This window comes from Rhinichthys klamathensis, unplaced genomic scaffold (assembly GCF_029890125.1).
Source record: "Rhinichthys klamathensis goyatoka isolate OS25496 unplaced genomic scaffold, OSU_Roscu_1.1 h1tg000009l_1, whole genome shotgun sequence".
Taxonomy (NCBI): Eukaryota; Metazoa; Chordata; class Actinopteri; order Cypriniformes; family Leuciscidae; genus Rhinichthys; species Rhinichthys klamathensis.
Genome location: NW_026606562.1, coordinates 2,813,915 through 2,837,818, shown reverse-complemented (window position 1 = coordinate 2,837,818; position 23,904 = coordinate 2,813,915). Strand labels below are relative to the sequence as shown.

The following is a 23,904-nucleotide window of genomic DNA, read 5'->3' as shown; positions in this document are numbered from 1 at the left end:
GGATAATAGTAACAATCACGTCTTTCCGAGTGCTTGCGTGTTAACATTTTTCTCCTAGACGAATTTCATTGACTAATTACCAGTGTCAGTGCTTCCTCGTGTGTCTAGAAGATCAAAAACAGAGCCATGAGGAAGGAAATGCTTTGCTGGCGAAGATGAAAGCTGACTGTAGTCTAGTTATTAGTCTGTCATGCCAGGTTACGCCGTTTGCGCCCCTTCGTCTGACATGTTGGTTATTTGACTCCTGAGTGACGGGGAAGGGTTGGACGAAGCTCTGGGTTGCACGTCTCACGACTGGATGAACTGACGCAGGCAGTGATTTGTGTCATGCTCCCACTGTGCACCACTTCGATCAGTTTGCGGTTTGTTTCTGAACCCCTATGGCTCAGTCACTCAAAGATCGTAACTACTAATCAGTCCCAACATGACCCTCGCTGCCTCGCATGGTCATTTATTGTGAAGGTTCTCGTCACTTTTTGTGTCTTTTGGCTATTGACATTTGTCATTTCTTGTAGCTTTTCTCTGACAATGTACTGTGGCCTAGGCTGTATTTTCCACAAGCATGGCCTAAGTAAAGACTGTTGGTGCCAACTTTGGGAAAGTCGGTCATTTCAGACTAACAGAGTCTGACAAAACTGACCAAAAATGGAGGCTTCCATCCACTTCCCTTGTTACTTGCTTTGAGCAAGATAAAATGGATGTGCAAAATTATTAATTACAAAATATAGATTGAAATCAATTTTCATATAGCTGCTAGCTGACAGTGAATTATATCTGGCTGGTATTAAATTGAATATCTGCTTTCTTGCAAAAAAAAAAAGAAAAGCTCAGCTATTTTTAACTTGATATTCTTTTTTTAAAAAAGGTGTCAATTTTTTTTTGCAGCAACTCCATAGAAGGATCGTTTTCGGTTCTCCAAAGAACATGTAACAAACTTTAGAATAGTCTAAAGAACCCTTTAGAACCTTTTGACAATGGAAAAAGCCATGATAAGGTTCCTCTAGGAACCATAGATGCCAAGAGTCATTATCTTTAAGAGCGTGTCTTAAAAGTGCCGCTTATTGGGAAAAACAGCAAATACAGCGAGAATATAATAAAATAGAAATTATTTTTAAACATAAATATAAAGATATAAATATACATATAAAGAATATATACATAAAAACAATAAACCTTGACTTATGGTGTCTTGCGTTATAGTGCATTCAAATCTTGCATTATAGTGATCTTTTCATAATTAAATGACATTTTTATTTTGTATAAACTTTCTTTTTTATCACTTACCTTACTGGAATTTTTTTTCCCTTGTTTTGAGGTTTCATTATATTCTACTGTATATCCCATATTATTATTATTATTATTATAATTATATAATATAATTTTATTTTACTTTACAATATTACTTATTCAAGATACACTCTCGGAAAACAAATCTTATTTTCCAACACAATCTTGCAAGTAAATTTAGCGTTTTAAGAAAGCTTTAATATTTAACTGGTAACAAGACAAAAATACTGAATAGAAAAAGATTTTTTTTTTGCAGTGATTTTTCTCTGTCTCCTATCAAGGGCAAACATGCTGGCACTGAGCAGCATCTGACATTCACCTCTGCATTCATCCCCTTTCGCTCTATTTTCCCCTGACGATGAGCTACTGGAAGCGCTCCAGTTTTTTTTTTTTTTTGCTCCCTCCTCAGGACCTGTGACTCAGACAACCCTCTCCAAGGTCGGCCGGCTGTTTCTGCAAATCTGTCTATACAACAATACAACCGGTCAAGAGAACAACGTGTGTTATAATCTCGGGTCATTGGTTCCCTGGGACGGTCACACAAACAAAATCAAATTTAGAATAAAGTTTGTCATGTTATACATCGAAGTTTCATTCTGAATCAACACATTCTTTTTTCTTGACATTTTTTGTATACCTGACAGATTGGCCTTAACAAGAAAGTGTTCTGTTTAAAAGGGAAAGAAACAGAATATTAAAAAGGTTACTTGGAGAATCCAATCTTTAAGGACTGTTATATCATAGTTGTATGCAAATTTTGAGATTTTTGAGGGTAATTCAAGATCAAGATGGAAATAAAATTTCTAACAGGTGCATAAAAACTTTTTATGTACTATAATTTGCATAAACCAAGAAGGACACACATTAAAATTGTATTAAAAAGTCCCGTCTTCGCCAAATGCCTATAACTTCTATTTCTATTTTGCGGCAGTTTGTCCAGAAGGTTTTTTTTTTTTTTTTTAACACAGGATGAGAATGCAACATTATTAGCAAATTGTTTTTGTAATATGCAGATTTTTGATACAAATTAAATATAACCTGATGAAACTTAAGTATAAACTAAGAACTTGAAACTAAGAAAAGTAATACCTTTTTATAACTAGCCACTTTTGATTTAGATTTTGAAGAATCATTCATATTCAGTAGCACATGGAAACTTCAACCTGGTTTAATGAGACATTGAAATAGTTTGTACGACATTATTACGAAAGTCAAGAAATTGGGTCGTGCAAAACATATAACCTAAACACAAGCATAAAATCACAGATGTGAGTATATTACTATTATTATGAAAATTCATAGGATATTATGTGATTTTGCCATACGAATGAATTGTTGCAATTTGTCATGTTAGTAACTTAATGGCACAGGACAATTTACAGACTGAAAGTTTATACCAACATGAACAACCCTAAGTATGTTTTAACAAGCACCATTAATTATATGTTTCATTTATTGATACTAGATTACTACAGATCCAGCTCTTAAATCAAATTGCTACAAAGCCAATTCGCAACTTTAATTTCATGCTCCAAATATCATATGAATCACTTATATCTTACTCATTATCAGCCCACAGTGACATCTTTTCCGCAATGAGCAGCCCACCCCCGTCCCGGTCAAATTACCCAATTACGTTTCATTTGGCAATCTCTTTGAAATTCGTGCAAAACCATTCCCGTCCATGGTTTCAGACATCTGTGTTAAGCTATCGGACATGGTTCAGTGCTTTTCAAAAGCATGACTGACTGCGTTTTGGGTCTCTCTTGGATTGATCTCCTTAATGTTTTATTTTGTGTTTTGTCACCGCTGTTGCTTCAGCACAATAAAACAAAGGCGTAGACTAAACACAGCTTTCACCGGTACAAAACACAGCTTTGAAGTTGAGTAGAAACATGGCTTTTAAGTTGAGAAGGAACCCCCCTTTGAACCTACCTCACACGTTTGCTCCCTCAGGAGCTCGGGCGCTTATTTGCTTTGTTTACGCTGCGCTCGCTCACCATCTTTCGGCTTCCCTTTCAATTTTTAATGCTATAGACAATAGGTGTTTCTCCTCTGGAGTGATGCAATCGCCTGTTCACACAGGAAGTATAATTGAAATGCCTCTCCAGTCAAAAATGTAGATGACAAAAACACAGCCAAAAATGGAAGATTGTGGGAATTTGGGAAAGCATATCCATATAACCTGAACTGTGATGCAAATGATTTAGAGGCCTTGTAAGGTTCAAAGTTGTGTTTTGCTTGACAGTGCTGTAAAATGTACCATGTAAAGCAGTGAAGAGCAAGCAGAAGGCTCTGCCAAACGGTTGGATCAGCAATGAAATGAATGGCCAAAACGGTAAGGGCTAATCCTACTCTGTCTAGCGCCCACTTACTTGCCTTCCAGCAAATGAGGTGGGCGTATGTTATATCGCCTATTTAATATTCATGAGGTCAGCAGATAAAGTTTCAAATGTGTCCCCTCCAATTTCTAAATCATTATATACACATGTGCATCTGTGATAAAGAAGCACCCTTTAAAATGATTTTAAAATAGTACTTACTACGGTTATTATAACATACATACTTAGCATATTTAAATGAAAACTGAATGTAATGTTTTCAGACACTTAATTTAATGTTAATGGCTAAACTAGTACTTAAGGATATCTTAATTATTTCAGTTGTCTTCATGATTAGTGTCTGAATGTACTGACGAGCAATTATGGTAAACTAAAATGTACTTTAATGTAATTTCTATTGAAACTTGAATGTCATGTATTTAAATATATTTGTAATTACACAATTGTAATAATGGAGCGATTTGGTTCATATTAACATTACATTTAATATTGAATAGCAGTAGCACACTACAGTTCAAATTATAATCAAGAATACTTTGCATGTGTTTTAGTATGTTAGTCAACATATCAAAATAAGTGCACTTCTTTAAAGTGTGACAAAATATTTTTACATAAATCATTTATTAGGTAATTTAAAGTAAATTTGACATTATTACAAGGTATATCAAGACACAGTCATGAAAGTGTCCTCTCTTTAAGTACACTTACGTGACTTTTTATTTCATTAATATCATATTATCTGCAAGTACGTTTTTTTTATATATATACTTTGAAATACGATTTTAAGTACACAAGTGCGGATTCAACACAATTCAAAACGTTACTCTTGTATGAAAATCTTCCAAGATGAAAATACCTCTAGCAACGGTTCTATACAGAAGCCAAAGCTGGAAATAAGAAAACTGTCAGTAATCACGCAAACGCTGACAGCTGCCAAGAAGCTTCTTCCAAATCTCATCCGTCATCAACTGAACGTATGAAGAAAAGGCCATCAGCACGTCTGACGCACCCGACTCCCAACCAGCCCGTCAGCGCCAAACCAACAGACAGTCGTGGGTCAAAAATTTTGACCTTTCGTCTTCTCCCAAGATTGTTGACACTTTTCTTGCAATCCAAGCAAAAAACACATACTTTACTGATCTTAAAATTAATCTTAAAACAAGAGGAAATGTGTTCCTGCAACATGAAATGGCATTTTGGAAAAAACTTCCCTAAAGTAATGAATTTCCAAGTCAAATGGGATATTCATGGAAAAATAGGGTAGGACGGGACCAGATTATATCCATCAGGAATTGATTCGTTTGTAAATCTGGTCCCGTCCTACCCTATTTTTCCATGAATATCCCATTTGACTTGGAAATTCATTACTTTAGGGAAGTTTTTTGTAGATAATTAAGCCAGTTTAATGGAGGGAACCGTTAAAGAATTTGAAAGGTTTTGGTGGCATTAGCTGAAAGGAAAAGTTGTTCTAGAGACGGAAAACGTTGAAAAACCTGCACAAATATCAAGAATGTGAGAAAGTAAATAGGGTTGGTTTAGATGTCATGTTGACTTTAAAGGGTTACATGTGACATTTTTTGAACCAAGTTTTAACTGTAAAAGCAATAGCGATAAACATCGTGCCTGTTCTTGCTAAACCAAAGACTTGCCTGAGCAAAACAAACCTCGGCAAAGCATAAGCTGGACATATGTTCTTAGCGCCTGCTTAATCTTGCCTTTGTGAGGCAAGACCTCAAGCGGTCTTTCAAGCCGCTCACCCACCCTCGAGCACTTCGAATTAATATTCCACTGGCCATATTTCCATTTGTTAGGGCACAAAATCTCTGACTACCCACACAGCTCGAGGGACTCTGGGAGAGCTGAAAAGGTCAAATCCCATACGTGAGAAGCAATGAATACTTCACAATATGGGGGGGGGGGAAAATCTACTAGACTGCTTAAATTTAATAATAGCAAATATATATTCCACTGTTGACCACAGTTTTCAAACTGTGAAAAATGAAATTGCAATCCATGAATTAAAATGAGCCTATTATTAACAAGAGTATTTGGTGTTGTTTTCCAGTAAAAAATAACTAAATATCCTTTAAACAAGATACAGTCCCTGTTTTTGAAAGAAGTCTCTTCTGTTCACCAAGACTGAATTAGCTTAATCAAAACTTAAGTAAAAAAAAAACAGTAATTTTGTGAAATATAAAAAAAAAAAAAAAAAAAAAAAAACTGTTTTCTATTTGAATACATTGTAAAATGTAATTTATTCCTGTGATCAAAGCTGAATTTTCAGCATCATTACTCCAGTCTTCATGATCCCTCAGAAATCATTCTAATATGATGATTTGATGCTCAGGAAACATTTCTGATTATTATCAATGTTGAAAACAGTTCTGCTGCTAAATATTTCTGTTGAAACTGTCATACATTTTATTTTTCAGGATTCTTTGATGAATAGACAGTTCAATTAACAACATTTATTTGCATATTAAATGTATTTATTAAAGCATTTATTAAAGGGATAGGTCACCCAAAAATTAAAATTACCCAATGATTTACTCACCCTCAAGCCATCCTAGGTGTATATGACTTATATGAGTTATATTAAAAAATGTCCTGTCTCCTCCAAGCTTTATAATGGCAGTGAATGGCCGTTTATGTTTTGAAGTCCATCAAAGTGCATCCATCCATGATAAAAGTGCTCCACACGGCTCTGCGGGGGTTAATAAAGGCCTTCTGAAGTGAAGCGATGCGTTCGTGTAAGAAAAAAAATCCATATTTAAAACTTTAAAGACTAAAATAACTAGCTTCCGGCAGGGCTGGGCAACAAACTCAAGCGCCTTCGACATTTCTCTTTAAAAATTGTCGTTTTAGACTTCTAATTCGTGACTGGTGTTTTGTTTTGCTCTATCCTCTGCGCTTCCGCGTTCGTCATTATGTTGTACGTCAAGGTCAAGGGTTACTCTTTCGCCGTAAATCGATGCGTATGGCCATCTACCAGAAGCTAGTTAATTTAGCTACTTCAGCCGTGTGGAGCACTTTTATCATGGATGGATGCGCTTTGATGGAGTTCAAAACAGAAACGGCCATTCACTGCCATTATAAAGCATGAAGGAGACAGCAATTTTTTTATATAACTCCGATTGTATTCGTCTGAAAGAAGAATGTCATATACACCTAGGATGGCTTGAGGGTGAGTAAATCATAGGGTAATTTTCATTTTTGGGTGAACTATCCCTTTAAATAGAAATCCTTTGTAAAATTATATATGTCTTCACTGTTTCTTTTGATCAATTAAATGCATCCTCAATGAATAAAAGCATTAATTCCTCTCTTGTTTTAATCTTGCTGCATATGTTTGAATGGTATCATTGTTTCCACAAAAAAATTAAGCGGCAAAAACTGTTTTCCACATTGATACAAATCAGAAATGTTTCATGAGCATCAAATCATCATATTAGAATGATTTCTGAAGTGTCATGTGACACTGAAGACTGGTGTAATGATGCTGAAATCACAGGAATACATTTAAAAAAAATTGTACAATATACTACAATAGAAAACAGTTATTTTAAATTGTAATAATATTTCACAATATTACTCTTTTTACTGTATTTGTGATTAAATAAATGCAGCCTTGGTGAGCAGAAGAGACTTATTTCAAAAATATATATATTTTTTTTAATGTTTCCAAACTTTCGACAAGTACTGTACATTAACTTGAAAATTAAAACCGTGTTAGATACCAAGACTAGTTTTCAAAGAATATATCTTGAATTAAGTTTATATTAGCAATTAACAAAGCAGCTAAGTGGATTTGAACAGATGTACGTTTAATCTTACATTTTATCTTGTTTTATCTGAAGTTTAGATATGTTTTTATGGTAAAATGAGAAAAACACTGGTTGAGAAAGAGTTTTAGCCAGTGTCAGCCCAGCACTTTAGCAGCACTTTTGTTACTTTTAATATGCCATTACAATTACGGCTCCAGAGCCATAAATATCGCCTTGAAAGGCACTGTTCCTTCCCGTCTCCCAAGATGCATCCTGACATCAGTGCCATTAGGAGCTCATAGATCTGTCCTTAAGACCGTCTGACAGGCTAATCTATTTTACAGCCTCTTTTACAGGTCTGTTCGGAGGGAGTCCAACTGAGGAATCCACATCCCTTGATGAAGTGAAAGTTTAGAGACAAGAGCATCGCAAGTAAGAGGGGTACTTCAGCCATCCATTACCCAGTAATGGACTGAGAGAAAAGTGAGAACTGCTCTCTAATGGATGAAGGGGGTTGGTTTCCTGTTGGATTGCATCCATAAACTGAAGTGATTGGCTGTTGAAGTCATAGTTTGAACAGAGGGTCAATTTATACATATTCAGATCAACCATCTACCAATACTTCCATCATTATAAACCGAAAGAAATGTGCTTTCGGATTTGATTTGAGACCATTTTCACTCATAAATTGCTTGTAAATTTTATAGTGTACAACTATGAAGACATTGACAGTTAATTGCTTGACATTAGATCAAATTTAGTTATCATTTAGCCACTAATGCATTTATGTCCCACCCTAAATATTTTTCCTCTTTGAAAATCTCGTTTCAGGGGACTTTAAGTGTATAGTACTGCATTCTGATAAGCTGTATATTTGTTTGCACATTACACCAAGTGCACTGCATGATATTTGCATGCTGTTTACACAAGTCCCCAGTGAAATCAATCCATTAATTTTGTATAAACTGCCGTTGACGATCAGTGCAGTGCATTGAGCATCTCATTTGCTGACATGTTTTTTTTTTGTTATTTCACAATCAAGAAAAACAAAACACATGCACAAATTATAATGCATTAGTGATGTATCAAAACAACCTTGCATCTGTTATAAACCATTTTTATGTGAAAAACAAGAACAACCATTTAACGTTTTCAAAAATTAAACGTTTTTTTTTACAGAGGCATTAACATTGCGCACAACATCTCGGCTAGCTAAACTTGGGGAAGGCTTGCTCTCCTGGGATTGTAGGCTTGTAAGCTAGCAGAGAATGCTAAAAGGAAATGTGGTCTCTTTAGCTGCTTGTGAATTATTCAGAGCTAATCTGTTTTGGACTGCGCCATTGCTCTACAACGCTATTAATACTCAACTGGAACAACATGCTTTCAGGAAAAAAAAGCTTCAAATTGAGCTAAATTACTTGGTTTTCCCAAGGCAGAGAGCAGATAGAGGATTTCAAAATCGAAAAGACATCGGTCAAAATAATTTTTTAACATTGACTGCAAGGTAACACTTTTTTAGAGCTCTTTACTCTACTGTCATCAGGCATTGCTAATTTGTATTACAGAATTTGAAACTACAAAGGCTCACAAACAGACACATCTGACTGGTTCTCGACAACAAAAGGTCTGTAAACAAGGATAACTCTCATCTTCTCATATCAACTACAAATTAATTAATCTCTGTGATAAAAAACAGACTGTTGAGGGGGAAAGGCAACTGGCTACTGGGAAAACTCCCATGGCGCATTGCTCATGTTTTAAATATTCTGTTTGAGGAAGTCAGCTACACTAAAACTTGTCTTAGGGCCTCAGCGTGTGGTATTAATGTAGGATCTGCGGTTCCTCTGTTCCAGCAGTGTATCTGCCTTTTAAAGTTGTGGGGATCAGCCTGGGCTGTACTGGGGAACCTGAGGTTTAAAGCACTTCCCCAGGCCGCAGGTATTCCAGTATGCTGTGCAGCGTTCCTGAATATATTTGCTGTCTCAATAAAAAGAGTCACGCCTCCTTAAACCCAAGCCGGGTGGCTTGTTTTCGATGCTCAGCTCGTAGTTTCGTGTTCAATGGGCTAGAGGTGAATAAGCTGTCTTGAAGATTTATAGTGAACAAAGTATGTTGCATAATGAAGTCATGAGTTGATGATTAACACATTGAGAATTCATGATAAACGAGGAGTATAACCCCACGTGTTCCATCATAACTGTTTTTTTGTAGCGAACAGCAATTTGAGTGACAAAAACATTTGGCTAAGCTAACATAAGCAGCAGGTTAAAAAATGGGAATAGGCTCTGTTCCAAAAAACGCTTCTCAAATGAAATGAATCCTCATAAGTGGCCAATTTGGAACGGTTTACATCGGCAGCAAAATAGCGCTCTACAACCGAAGAGCATAGGAGAGACAACTCACAATTGATTTTAGCAGAGTTTAGCATTAGCATGTTGCTAACCTAAACATTTGATACTCAAATATTTCTATTTTTACTACACATCTCCATATAATCAACATTTATCTTTCTTCACCCTCCATCTTGGATGGATTATTTTCATTCATTACAATATTCCTGCAGGAATCTTTTTTTTTTTTTTTTTGTAGGCCAGCCCGGGAGGTTTAGTTTCCTTGACAAAAGGCAAATATGATTTTCCCATTGGCATGGTTGATGTGCATGGTTAAATTATTAATAAGTACTGCAGTATTCCATAAAAAAATAAGAATGGTCAATTTTGATCTCATTAAATACAATCTGCAGAAGTAATATGCTTAAGTTAGACTTAAAACCAACTACACCACAATCGCACGACTTTAACGTCACCATCACTAAGCTTCCGATAACTCTTTCAATCAATATTTAAAATCTACAAATAAAGAGCAAGTGTATAAATACAATGATTTCACAGAGTACTACGTGTTCCTGGATCAACATCTTTTTTGAACCTGGAACAAGATTCCAATCTGTCCCAGATTTGAGGGACAAGATAACATTTTATGTCAAGTTTAGGCTTACAACCAGGGTTAAAGGTGCTTCTACATCAGTGTTATTCACCTATCATTATCGTCTGATTTTAGGGATAAGTTATGGGTAGGGTTAAGTTTAGTGGTAGGGATAGGGTTAGGACTACATTTTCGGACAGGAATGTTGTTCCAGGATTAACAAATTATGATGTTTATGTCCCTGACAACCTCTGCAGTTCCATTTGGCCACTTGTTAGCAACCAGCTTTTTCAAGGCAAGTAAAAGCTTAAAAAAAAAATCACAAGTGTGATATTACTTGTAATGTCACACCAGGGTAAGGGAGAGAGCCTGGTGCGCTTGTGTCATTACTGATGCATTTTATGTTGTATAATAAAACATGCAAATATCTTGAAGTTCTATTAACCACAGACCTTAATTCAGGAATTTAGAAAAAAAAAAAAAAACATTGACTTCAGGACAAAAATGTTAACATATTTCCAAGATATTAGGACTCATTCCTAAAGCACTACATGCATGATGGGATTCTCCGCATCACATATGCAAAGCTATCTTAGAATTTTGTCAAAAGAAAGTATCTTAGATGGGATAATCTTGATGCCTACCCTTTGCATCAGGTGTGTCACTGATCCCCTAACATGAATAGACAGCTGAGTAGGTTTTGGAAGGGAGCCAAATAACTGATTTTGAATTGAAGCTGTTATGTACCAACAGTCTTGGTAAGTAGAGACCATTACCGTGATATACAAAAACATGATTCTATAATATTTTGGTCATATTGCCCACCCCTAAAGTGACGGTTATCTACTGAGTAGAAGGACGTTGATTTACAAGCTACAAGTGGTGGAAAAATCACATACACTCGCTGACAAACTCTGACCTGCATCTTGTCTGCAGGTCAATTGCATTGTGTACCCGTGCAATGCAACCGTACATCTAATTCATTAATCAACGGTTCAGTTTACAAACATCAAACAAGCCCTTAACCGTACACCTATTGATCAGGGTGGAGCTCCTGTGACAAGGTCAAGTCACACCTCATTAGTCCATCATTACCATCCTTGATTCAACCGTTTGAGCCTGTTGACTTTTTCTGAGATAGGACAGGGGGAAAATCTGCTCATTCCCAGTGGATGCTTCTCTCTTTTTCAGGCATTTCAGCTTACTGGCTCACGAAATAGGGCATAGTGGCACAGAATTCCCTGCATGTACAATTTGTGGGCCACTGGTGCTGATGGAGAAGGGTAGAGTTCTGGAAGGGGGATGAATAATGTATTGGCAAAAGGCCTAGCTGTGTGAAAAGCTCTCGTTGATATGTTGGCACTGTGTTCACTGCCTGAGAAGAACAGGGGGAGAGACATCTTAATAACAGCTTTCCCCATTCGACTTGAGACTCCACAGGGCACTAAATTGTTACCTGAGCCCAAGTCGAGTCTATGTGACTGACTAGCTAATAGCCATCTGCCTCTACGTTCTTTTGATCCGGTGCTATTATGATACTTAAGCCTGAAATCAACCAAGTAATTACAACGAGAACCACAGGGCAAGTGTCTATAGATGCCGTGAGGAACAGCAAGGTCTTTCCAGTGCAATTCATGCCATAGTTTGCAACTCTTGGGCTACTCTGGGCGGTTCGTAGGAGATTGAGAGAAACCGAACCTACCACTTTCAGAGGAGAACTTAAGGCAAGACAACTGTGAAATGAAAGTGACGACCACTTCCACTGGAGATGACACTAATTGTCGAATTGATTTATTCGAAGCAGGGAACTTTTTCAATCTTGGTCCACTTAGTCCATCTCTTAGATGTAATCCAGGATAGTGACACTCAGACAAATGAGTTCCTAAACTAATTATTAAGACAAATATCAACAGATATTGATCACATTTCATGAAGACAACTTCTGGGGCAAAGAATAAAACTAGTCATTTAGCAACAATTAAGATTCAAAGAGCTGGAGGCCACAATCATTCATCATCGGATGTTCAGGCTTTCCTAGATCTTGCGGCTACGGGGTAGAAAAAGTTACAAAACTAGGATTGTCTCTGACATCTGAGATCCACAAATCTTACTCTAGTGCATTTCAAGAATAGAAAACATGTCAGAGCTGCCTGTGTTTACAGTGGTTCTGGATAACGATAACCCTTGCAGAGGTGTAAACAATATCAAGAAGTTTGCATTCACATTTATTTAGTCTAAAATAAGCCCAATAATTAATGCATTGCCATATTTGTAATGATCTTGGATCATTTTATGCTGCTCGTAATATTACAAATTCAAATGACCTCGCAGATGTTTCATTCGCATCTAAAAGAATACAATCCCACAATTCATGTTGCCAGAAGTGACAGTGTAGCACCAACACTTAAATGTACACCCACATCATTAATGTTTAGTCCACAGTCTCAATTTCAGTCAACACTTTTGCTATTGTAGTCATTATGTGACAGTGGTCTTGCCAAATGAGATACTGTGCTTCCTAGATGGCATATTTACACAAATACGGCAAGGGATAATTACTCCATTCGAAAACATAGAGAGCTACTTTGCTGCCTGCATAGGCAGCTGCCTACTAAGCTGACAGATTTGGAACACTCTACATTTGCAGTATCTTTGCAAGTGAAATGCTTGGGAGATTAATTCCTGAAGCTCAAACAGAAGAGTTTGGCACTATCAACAGCAAGTTTATGGGTTCGACTCCCAAGGACTCCATGAATTGATAAAATCGTTTTATGAATGTATTTACCTTTTTTGGATAAAGGTATCTGTCAAATTAATATATGTAATTGAGACTAAACTTACGACTGATTCCAGTACAGTTTTTCCGTTAGCATGTTGCTGAGCTAACAGTGTGATACGACTGATTCCAGTATAATTTGCCGTTAGCATGTTGCTGAGCTAACAGTGTGATACGACTGATTCCAATATAATTTGCCGTTAGCATGTTGCTAAGCTAACAGTGTGATACGACTGATTCCAGTACAGTTTGCTGTTAGCATGTTGCTAAGCTAACAGTGTGATACGACTGATTCCAGTACAGTTTGCTGTTAGCATGTTGCTAAGCTAACAGTGTGACTCTAATAAGCACAAAAACACAGTGCATGCATATGATGCCTTAAAATGCTGTCTAGGCAGGTTTTGGAACAGGGCGTTTTGTATTTTGCTGTATGATCCAATCCTGGATATGATTAATACCTCAAAAGTAATAAAATTATATGAACACACTGCCATTTTGAAGTCATTGATTCAGGGATTAAAGTGAAAAAAATTCCAGAGCCTGAACTTTTTTTCGGGGGGGGGGGGGGCTGGGCTGCAGAGATGGACTTATCTTCAATGGCAAAGTATTACAGTATTACAGCTGTATCTTAATGTCATTTTTTTATGAATCAAGGCCAGTATCACTAATATTATAGCTACTGATGTCTCAATGAAAATGATTTTCCCCCAAATTTTAAACATTTATTAGGCTTCAAAAAACTATTCTTTTTTTAGATTTAAATGAACTTAAAACAATCCTCACTTAAACCCATAATAAATGTCATATTTACCTGTACCATACAGAAATCGAATAAGGTTATAAAACAGTCCGCACTGCATAAATTATAAATGAAATGGGCCAATAGATTAATCCTTATCAAAGCTACAAGCGTTCTTTAGTCAAGAGCAGTGAGTCATATTCTCTGATCCCTTTGTTCTTTAGGTTAACTTTACTGACAGACAGAATTAATGGCTCCTGTCACTTTAAGATCTGCCGCTGCTGACAGGATCTCACGCATATCATTCTCTCACTACTATTTACTTCCATTTAAGATTGTATTTAACTGTTCTTTTGAGGATACTCGACAAAACGGACATTTTGGCATACATGTGTATTATTGTTCGTTCAAGCGCGAAAGAGAACTCGATACTGGCGCGAGTCTTTCTGTGCGTCGTGTGTGTGTGTCAAGAGGACATTCACTGACAGCGCGTTCTCTTTTCTCTTGTCGGGCATGAATGGTTTAAAGCCTTTGCATGAATAAGAGCGTGATCATAACCCTAGCTTAAGGATGACAGAAAGAACGGATGCTGCGTTAATTGCGTTAAATATCTAACACGTTAAAGCTGGACAAAAATGAATCGCATGTGTTGACGTTGACTGCACTTGTCATACATTGCTGACAGAAAATACTGCGGTTTGAAGTGGACTCGTTTTCATGGTAGGCCTACACAGAATGTTTTTTAGTCAGCTACACAGAATGTTCTAGGACATTTAGTATTTAGCTAACAGTCTGAAGTTACCCATTATCCTGACCTGAGCTAATTTCCTGAATCAACCAACTCACATCTTTCTTTCTTTTCATCCATGATGACATTAGTCACCTGTTGTTGCTTCTGGCGTTTCATCACTGACTGTGTCGCAATCTATTTTTTTACAGTCTATGGTCGCAACCGCTATCCCTGCTCATTAGAGCTTTCAGTGAGCTATTTTACACAGGCTCGGTCCTGCTCCTCCGTGGCAATGACGGCGTGCGGTTAAAAATCATAACAAACTAATTTAAAAGTGGGGGGTATGTCCCCCCTGTCCGCATAGGAAATTACGCCCGTGGGTAGGACATCATCCCCAGGCTTCATGAACTTGCGCTCCATGCTTTTACCGACGACGCCAACGTGACGTATGGATCTAAATAACACTGTGTCGCCAGGACCCGCCCTGCTCTGCTTCTGATAGGCTTCTAACGTTAGTTAGAGCTGCGTTCCTCTCATATGATTGGTAGGTGAAATCAATTAACTCGAAAATATTAAACCGCATGCAAGTTCACAATTTTTTTTCCCCCTCACGGCCGCACGCCGGAGATCCGGCACGGTGCCGGAATACTTTAAGCCCCGCTGATTGATAAATGACTTGAAACGAGTCTGGCGGAGTGCTGTCATCTCCAGGGCCTCTGCATGTACATTGTGCTTATAAGTAGTACTGATGAAAACATTGTCTGTGACACTAAAGTTGACGGATCAAAGGTTCTAACCTGATTCTTTTGAGTCTGAACTTCTGCAAGTGATCATTTTCACAGTTGCAGTTTGGATATTATCCTCCTAGGTCTTCAAAGGAATTTGAAGACATAAAATATGATGATAGAGAGATTCAAATAGCTCAATTTATTTCCCTTTGTTCCCCGAGCTGATCTAAAATGTGCAAGAAAGTGCAAACAATGGAAATCACAACTTTGAAACTATAAACTATGAAGACATCCCCAACACTGGCAGCAGGAACTTGCAGAACAGTACAATTATTTACCTCATTACGTATTGATAACACTGTAATGGACACAGCCTAATTAGTGGTATTTGCAAGACTATTACATTTAGTGATGTACTGAAATTAATATTCTTGCCTAAAACCTGCGATATAGGGCTGCTGATAAGGATGGAGGTGTTAGGCTCTTACTGCCTGTATACTGCATTGATTAGACAGGTGTGTGGTGAAGTCATGCTCATTGTCTGACTGAATTTCTCTATGTGCCTTTTATAGCTGTAAACGCTGCACCCAACAAAACTTTTATTTAGATTTCAAGAGAGCCTGTTACACCTCAACAACATCCAAGAACTTGATTTTACATCCAAACCACAAAAAGCTGTTCAACAAACAAATTCTCATTTAATATGGATCAATCCACTTTCTCCTTGGTTGCCCTCATCTCAGGCATGAGTGTGTTTATTTGGGCAAGACCATCTGAACAATCTGACTACTCAAAACCAAATCACATCCTCGGCAGGATCTTTTGAAATAGTGATGAGAGATCAGACAACACTTGAAGTCACTTCTCTGCAATATTAAAGACAGGTTAGCCCTTGGGATGTCCTGATTTCTTTCAAACGCACACAAAACCTATGGGGAACAAATCTAGTCGAAATAGATGTGCAAAATGTATGATCATTCAAGTCAGCTGTGAAAAAGCTTTTTAAAAAGATGGAAATGATTGTAATAGTATATTGGTTCAAAGTCACTGTTATTCCAGAACTTTAATGAGAACATTTTAAAATTCGAAAGACTAAAAAGTGCTGATGCTTGTTTCATTGTACCCTCTATCTCACAATAGAGGTAAAGTGGTACTTATTACCATTACAATATTCCAGAATATAAATGAATCTGCATAAAATCGGTATAAATATTCTCATATCCTTTCAAATTCATAGAAATCATTAAAGTTGCTTTAAAAAGCATCCTTAGCCCATTTTATGTCCTTACTGTGACATTTTTTAAAATTGGATTCAACAAGGAATAAAGGGCAGGATTTTGTTTAATCATTCTTCATTGATTTGCATGTATGATTAGTCATTTAAACAGCTGTCCATTTCTTTGATGGAAATCAGTACAGTGCGTAGCAACATGTCCTTAAAGTCAGCATGAAATGGAAGTTGTGATAGTCTTTTCTTTCCTATTGTGATGTATATCTGAGCGAAACGGCTTCTCAAAACAAAACAAAAAATATATCGAAACAAAAAAAAAATGTTTTTTTTTTTTATTTTAATTTTATGTTGATTTAAAATCCAGGGCAGGACTGGATTTTGTCTATGGGGGATTGATTGGATTGTTGTGGTTTGCTATTGGTCGATCTCATGTGGGTGACAGGTCAGGGAAGGGATGGGATGGGATAGGGATGGGAAGGGAAGGGAAGTATTTTGATTAAAGATTAAAAAAATTAGGATTTGCACACTAAATCATTTATAATAATTACTGCGATATTCCATAAAAATAGGTTTTGTCAATTTTGTTTTAAAGGGTTAGTTCACCCAAATATGACAATTCTGCCAGTAATTACTCACCCTCACAACATGAGGGTGAGTAATTACTGACAGAATTATCATTTTTGGGTGAACTAACCCTTTAATGGTAATTTTCATGCATTCTGAGAACATTTTGTTAACGTTGAAAACATTATTTCCGAATGTTCTCTTCTTTTCTTCTAAACGTTTTAAAAGTTCTCAAAAGAAAATTCTTTTTCTTGGTTATACAAACATTATGGGAATGTTACTTTTGAATGTTCTCTGGACGTTTTGAAATAAGAGACATTTTAAAAAAAAGTTAGACGAACATCCAACTTAAAAGTTTTAGAAAAACATTCCATGATTGATGTATAAATAAAGTTTGTGTACTAACATTTTGAGAACATCAGATTTCTTGAACAAGCAATCCATTAGCGCTATTAGAGGAACGTTTTTTTTCATTACTGTGAGAGAACCGGTTACCTGGGAATACACCATCCCAAGAGCATTCAACATTTAAGTCTTTTTTAGAAATGCTCTCAGGTGCATCTTCTCATCTAGTGGATAGAAGTTCAGTGAACATGTTTAATTCAAATCAAATGAAGCACGTTAAAGTCTTGATGTCAGCGGTTTTGTGCACACATACACTGAACAAATTTCGGACCCCCGGAATACAGTAAAACTGCACATTTTAGAGTGGCCTTTTATTGTTGCCAGCCTAAGGCACACCTGTGCAATAATCATGCTGTCTAATCGGCATCTTGATATGCCACACCTGTGAGGTGGATGGATGATCTCGGCAGAGGAGAAGTGCTCACTAACACAGATTTAGACACATTTGTGAACAATATCTGAGAGAAATAGGCGTTTTGTGTACATAGAAAAAGTCTTAGATCTTTGAGTTCAGCTCATGAAAAATGGGGGCAAAAACAAAAGTGTTGCGTTTATAATTTTGTTCAGTGTGCAAACATACTGTAGCTCAGGATAATGAAGTCGAAGGCATTCCACATCACACACAGCTGTGTTCTCAACCATATGAAAAAACGTTTCCGTTGTCTCCCACAGGATAAGCACAGTGCCACTTGTGTGCCAAAGCAATAAGAGTGATAAACAGTGCGAACTGCCACTCATACAGGATAATCAAATACGCAAATTAGGATCATTAATAACTGTCTCCTCTCTTCTGATCCTGAGTGGACTGTAAATTGCTTCATAAATAAAAATTAATAAACAAGCCGGGGTGGTTGGTAAATCTGGCACGCAACGGTAAAATGACAAATACCTGGAGGTAGGTGTGGACGTAGGTGTTAGGTTTGCTTCAATTTCTGTCTGCAAAATAAACTCTACACGTAAATTCACTGGCTACACAAAGAAGAAGTGAAAAAGGCTTTCGGTAAAGTGAGAAATGTTGCTAATCTGAGCTTTCTATACCACACTGACAGAAGAGATATATTCCACCTCATGCAGTGCTAAATCGGACAGTAGGCCCAATTAACAGAGTATGCTGAGTGCTAAAATATCTCTGAGGTTGTGTGAATCTGGAGGGAATCCATATGCAAGGTGTTACAACATAAAGATAGCTACTCACAGCTTTCTATATGATATTTTGGATTTTTTTTTAACATTCATATTTGCAATAAGTATAACAGATTATAACATACCACCGATCAAACGTTTGAAATAGTTAACACTTTCCCCACCAGTGTTTTTGAAAAAAGTTGCCAGCCACCGCCAACATTTTTGATCATTTTCACAAGTTTCATTGCCCCCAGAAAATTTAGTTGTATGAATATCTGAGCATGCAATGTATCAAAAGAAAGAACAGACACTCTGCTTTTAAACAAATAACCCCTGTTTTATTCTAGTTTCATGCATTATTTTTTATCGACACTTGAAAGTGGGTACATTTCATGTAAAAATGAAGCAAAAAGCTGAAAGCTGAGCAAAAAGTTGAGAAAATCTCGTTTTTGTCAAAGACTACATCCAGATCGGATTCAGAACGTTGATCAAAACACAGATGAAGTAGATCGAGTCCATCAACACCCCCAAACGATTCACAGTCCTACAGCTCATCCTGGGTCGACATTTCATCTGTAACATTAGCCAGTTTTGATTTATGCTGTTTAATGTTGATGATTGCGTTATTTTACATATGCTATCACGGATATGTAGACGGACTTTTTGACTTGAGCGCGGCGACTTCTAAGGCCCCCCCCCCCCCCCCCCCCCTCCTGCCTCGGGCCCTGGGTACTCGGTACCCCTTTTCCCCCCGCTACCACGCCCCTGAAGGTAGGTATATGTGGCGAATGGAATACTGACCGCTGATTGGACAATACATCTGTCAATCAAGAAATGCAGGAAAGTACAGCAGACTGCGGCAGAAGAAAGTCGATTCTCGTATGCATGTGTAAATATTATAGCTGTCTATTTAACCGGCTAATTTTGTGCGATTGTTATGGAGAGAAAAAAACGTTTCATATTAAAATCTTCCTACCACTATCTGATTTGGTCAGACAAAATTAAAAAAGAACCCGATCTGGTAAAGTGGGAGAGTGTCGTGTAGAGCAAGGACAGCAGATTTAGCTTTTGAGTCCGAAACTCCCTTTTCCCATCCCTTTCTTCTCCCTATACCCATCTGTTTACAAATGTAAATAAAGTGTATAACAGGTACTTAATAGACCAACAATATGATAATCCATTTGCACTAAATAGCATCAAGCTCATCTAGAATGGACTCTGTCAACTTTAAATGTAAGAAAAGTTTCTATTGGCAAGAAAATGGAATTTACACAATGCATTACACTGCAGTTATAATGCTACGAGAGTAATGTTTTGTATTATTGGAGATTAAATAAATTTTTAATGACATTATATCCTTTAAATATGAAAAACCGCCAGTAGGTGGTGGAAATTCACAGGCTTAATGAATCAGTCATTCAAACAATTCGTTAAAACTGCCGATTCATTCAGAAACGAAAGCATGTGTGTTGGTCGGAGACACAACCGTTTCGCTGTGGCTTAGTTTGGAATCGTGTGACACTGAAGACTTATAAAATACATTCAAATAGAATAGAGTATTACTGTTTTTACTTTTTGATTAAAAAAAATGCAGCCATGGTGAGCATAATAGTCTTCTTTAAAAAAAAAACAGTCTTCTTTATTTCAAACGTTTGACTGATAATCTATATTATAATATAGCAGAGAAGGCACAAAATTATTTTAATTAACCTTTTAAGACAAACTTTCATCCAAGACGTGAAACTTTGTGCATTCAAGATCGAATTTGTCAAATGTAATTTCTTAAATCCTTTCCCCTAGAACAACAAATTTATGAATGCTATGTTTTTAAAAATTGTTTTAACAAACAATTAACAATTTTCTTCTGTTGTGTTTCATGAATGAGGCTCAATGTCCCTATCAATACAAGAAGAACATTCATTATCCGCATAAATTTACAGCCATAAAGTAACCACAGTGAAGCGCCCTGCCAAACAGCTGAGCACTGTTGTTTTTGCCAACATACCGACCTGTGTGCCAAAGGCTCCTTGGAAAGTCTAAACACATATCATAGGAAGTCTTTCCCTCGAGCACTTAAAGCACTTTACACTCAAAATCCGGTGCATTTTAAAATATTTACATAATACGTTTCACCAGAGAAAGAAAGAAAGAAAAAAAAACTGTGTTTAATCTCCCCGTACTCTCCTAAAATCAACACAAAATGACATTCAGAATCCATTTTATTTCCATAATGCAACGTATTTCAGCATGAAACAGGATACTGAATAAAATAAAAACTAGGATGGGAATTTTTTGTCAGATCTGAAACTTATGAAATGTGGTTATATGAAAATAAACCAATGCAGTTGGAGGGGAGTCCAAAACTAAAGTCCTTTTAAGGTTACAAGGACACACATTTTTTCTTTAAAATGCGCTGATGAATTGCTCATAATAAGACTAGGAATTTGTATTAAGGAATTATGGTAAATTTTCAGTTGCACACAAAATCAGTGGAATATTAGCATAAAGTTGAATCGGTTGAATTCTTTCAAAGAACTGGTTCAATGTTATTGGTTTAATAAGACTTTAGTAAGTCTGTGAATTGAAGAACCACTCGGACCGTTTCAGTTCAGTTTATCCCAGATCCTGCCAAACAGCTATGAGCACAAACTGATTTTCTGAACTGATTCAAACGATTCATGAAAAAGATCTGACTCAAGAGACCGATTCGTTTACAAATTGACCAACCACAAGACTTCACATATTTTTAAGAAGCGTGAAACAATCATGAGGTTTTTTGGTCGATAATACCAACCCCAATTTCACTTCATGTCAGGTTACACCTTCCCATCTAATTTAAATTAAGGTTTGGTAATTGTCTTCACTCACTACTGAGGGCGAAGTTTAGAATGAATCCTCTTTCCTTGGGGCGCTTTGTTTTGTGTGAAAAGTGTCTTCGAGACACAACATCTCCACCGTTGATAGACATTTGGGTTGTTTACATATTCATTTATTTGATAGGTGAAAATCTTGTTAGGTAAACACTGCAAATTTTTCCTATTGATGGTTCGCAGCTGTCTTAAGCGATCAACTTTGTGTTGCAGAGATGAATGAGTAACATAATCCAAACATTTCACAGTGAAGAAGGCTTGTATTTAAAAATATAAACTGTAAACACTGATTAAACTAAACAACCAAAAAAGAGTCTTTGCAACACTTGTTTACTCATGCAGAGACTGCTTTGAGTTCTTCAGGACTTTATCTTCAAAGACTTGTTGTTTATTGTTTTGTCTGACTCACCCGCTTCTCTGGAAATCTGCATGAAGGCCTCGACTCCTTTCTCGCCGTAGCTTCCCTCCGAGGCAACCGTAGACACGTAGTTCCATCCCATCGATTTCACTATATCCACCATGGCCTGGGCCTGGAAGGAGTCGGGAGGCACGACGCGAGAGAAGAAATCGTACCGCCGGTCATCGCTCAGTTCTGGAGCGGTGGAGGCGTAGCTGATCTGCGGAATCTGAATCCAGATGAAAAGACAGTGGTTAGATTTGCGGTCGCTGCGGTTGGAAAGCTCCTATAATGGAAAATGACAGAGTGTTCCCCGTCATGATTCCGTATTGAATGTCAATTACTCAAACTTTCACAGGCAATTGTATCTGCCGTCTGTCTCTTCGACGTGGTCATAATATGAATGCTGGTCTGCAGCGGGTTCTTGCAATGAATCTTATATGAAATGAAAATTGAGACAAGGCTGCACTGACTTTGAATCTCTCTCTAATAATGTGAGGGTAGCACTTTTCTTTACTTTATTTTACAGTCCTGTTCCCCATGTATGTACTTATTATACTTATTACAATAACTGGGTTAATAACTAGGTACTAACCCTGAACCTACACCTGTTACGGCCTGAGCCTTATGTTAATTTGTGTGTGTTTGTATTTCTTTGGTTGATCTGGTTCTCTCTCTCCCGGAATAGGCTCCGCCCCTGCGCACCTGCAACCTGTTCAGTGATGTCCTGGGCTGGATATATAGGCTAATGAGAGAGCGGAAAGAGAATGGCGTGGAGGTTGACCAACTACTATTTGTTTCCATAGCGGATGGGATCGCTTCTTCTTCGAGAGAGCCCTGTGTGCGTCATGATGTTTAAGCTATTTATCTGGTTTCAATGTTGTTTGTTTCAGTGTTTTGTTGGTCTATGATTGTTCATTTCTGTCAATATTATCTGTTGCCTGCTGACACGTGAGTTGTGTTCCAAGAATAAACTGTTAAACGGTTATATTTTGCATCGCGTGTCTTTATGTTGCTTACCCCCTCCTTTAACGAGCACTTTAATAGTGGGGTTCGTAACAACACCTAAACCTAAAATTAACCCATGTAGTTACCTTATATTAACCATTACTTTCTTAGGTAAGCGTACACGTCAAACTGAGCTAATGTGGTACTATTATTGAAATGTTTGCTTCAAACCTATTATATATATATATATATATATGGTTGTTGTGTCAAAAAAAGTTAACCACTTAGAACCCCTTCAAATTAATGAATGCATAAACTTTTGAGTGTATATTCAGTATTGTTAAGGCATTAACTAATTAACTATTTCCCCGCTACTGACGGAAATTTCCAGCTTTCCGTATTTTCACTGTTATATGGTAGGGGGCGCTATGACACATTTTCAGAAAGAGTACTGAACCTCCTGATCAAAACACAGGCAAAAAAGAAACAAACTAGCGATATCATATGTACATGTAAAATAATGCGATCATCAACATTAAGCAGCATTTAAATCAAAACTGCATAATATTACTAAATTAAATGTAGACCCATGACAAACTATAGGACTGTGAAGCTTTGGAGGTGTTGATGGACTCGATTTACTCCATCTATGTTCGTTCTGAATCCGAATAAAACATGGTTTGTTTGTTTTAAAAGCAGAAGGTCTGATCTTTCTTTTAATATATTGCATATTATTTAGATATTCAAACAAGAAAATATTCTGGGGGCCATGAAATTTTTGTGAAAATGGTCAAAAACACTGGTGGTGACTGGCATCTTTTTAAAAGAAATGCTGGGAGGGAAAGAGTTAATGTGGCTTTACTGGCAATAACAATTTTGAATCAACAATGGCTGTTTGATCAATTCTGATTCTTCCTACAGAAAAAAAAAAAACCATATACTTTAAATATTTAACACACACATATATATATATATATATATATATATTCTCCAAATATTGTATCCAGATGTATTTTTAGCTATATCACCCATCCCTATTCCTGCCTGACTGTATTGTATAGCAAAAAGACTCA

General features: G+C 36.9%; 1 protein-coding gene across 3 annotated transcripts in view; it reads right to left on the bottom strand.

Moving 5' to 3' along the window:
• The window catches only part of LOC130093560 (metabotropic glutamate receptor 7), a 216,922-nt gene that overhangs the window by 131,111 nt on the left and 61,907 nt on the right, over window positions 1–23,904 (bottom strand). For all 3 annotated transcript variants that reach the window (XM_056260572.1, XM_056260571.1, XM_056260573.1), the window contains exon 2: window positions 21,896–22,112. In XM_056260572.1, the coding sequence (XP_056116547.1) occupies window positions 21,896–22,112 (217 nt within the window). The remainder of the gene's footprint in view (window positions 1–21,895; window positions 22,113–23,904) is intronic.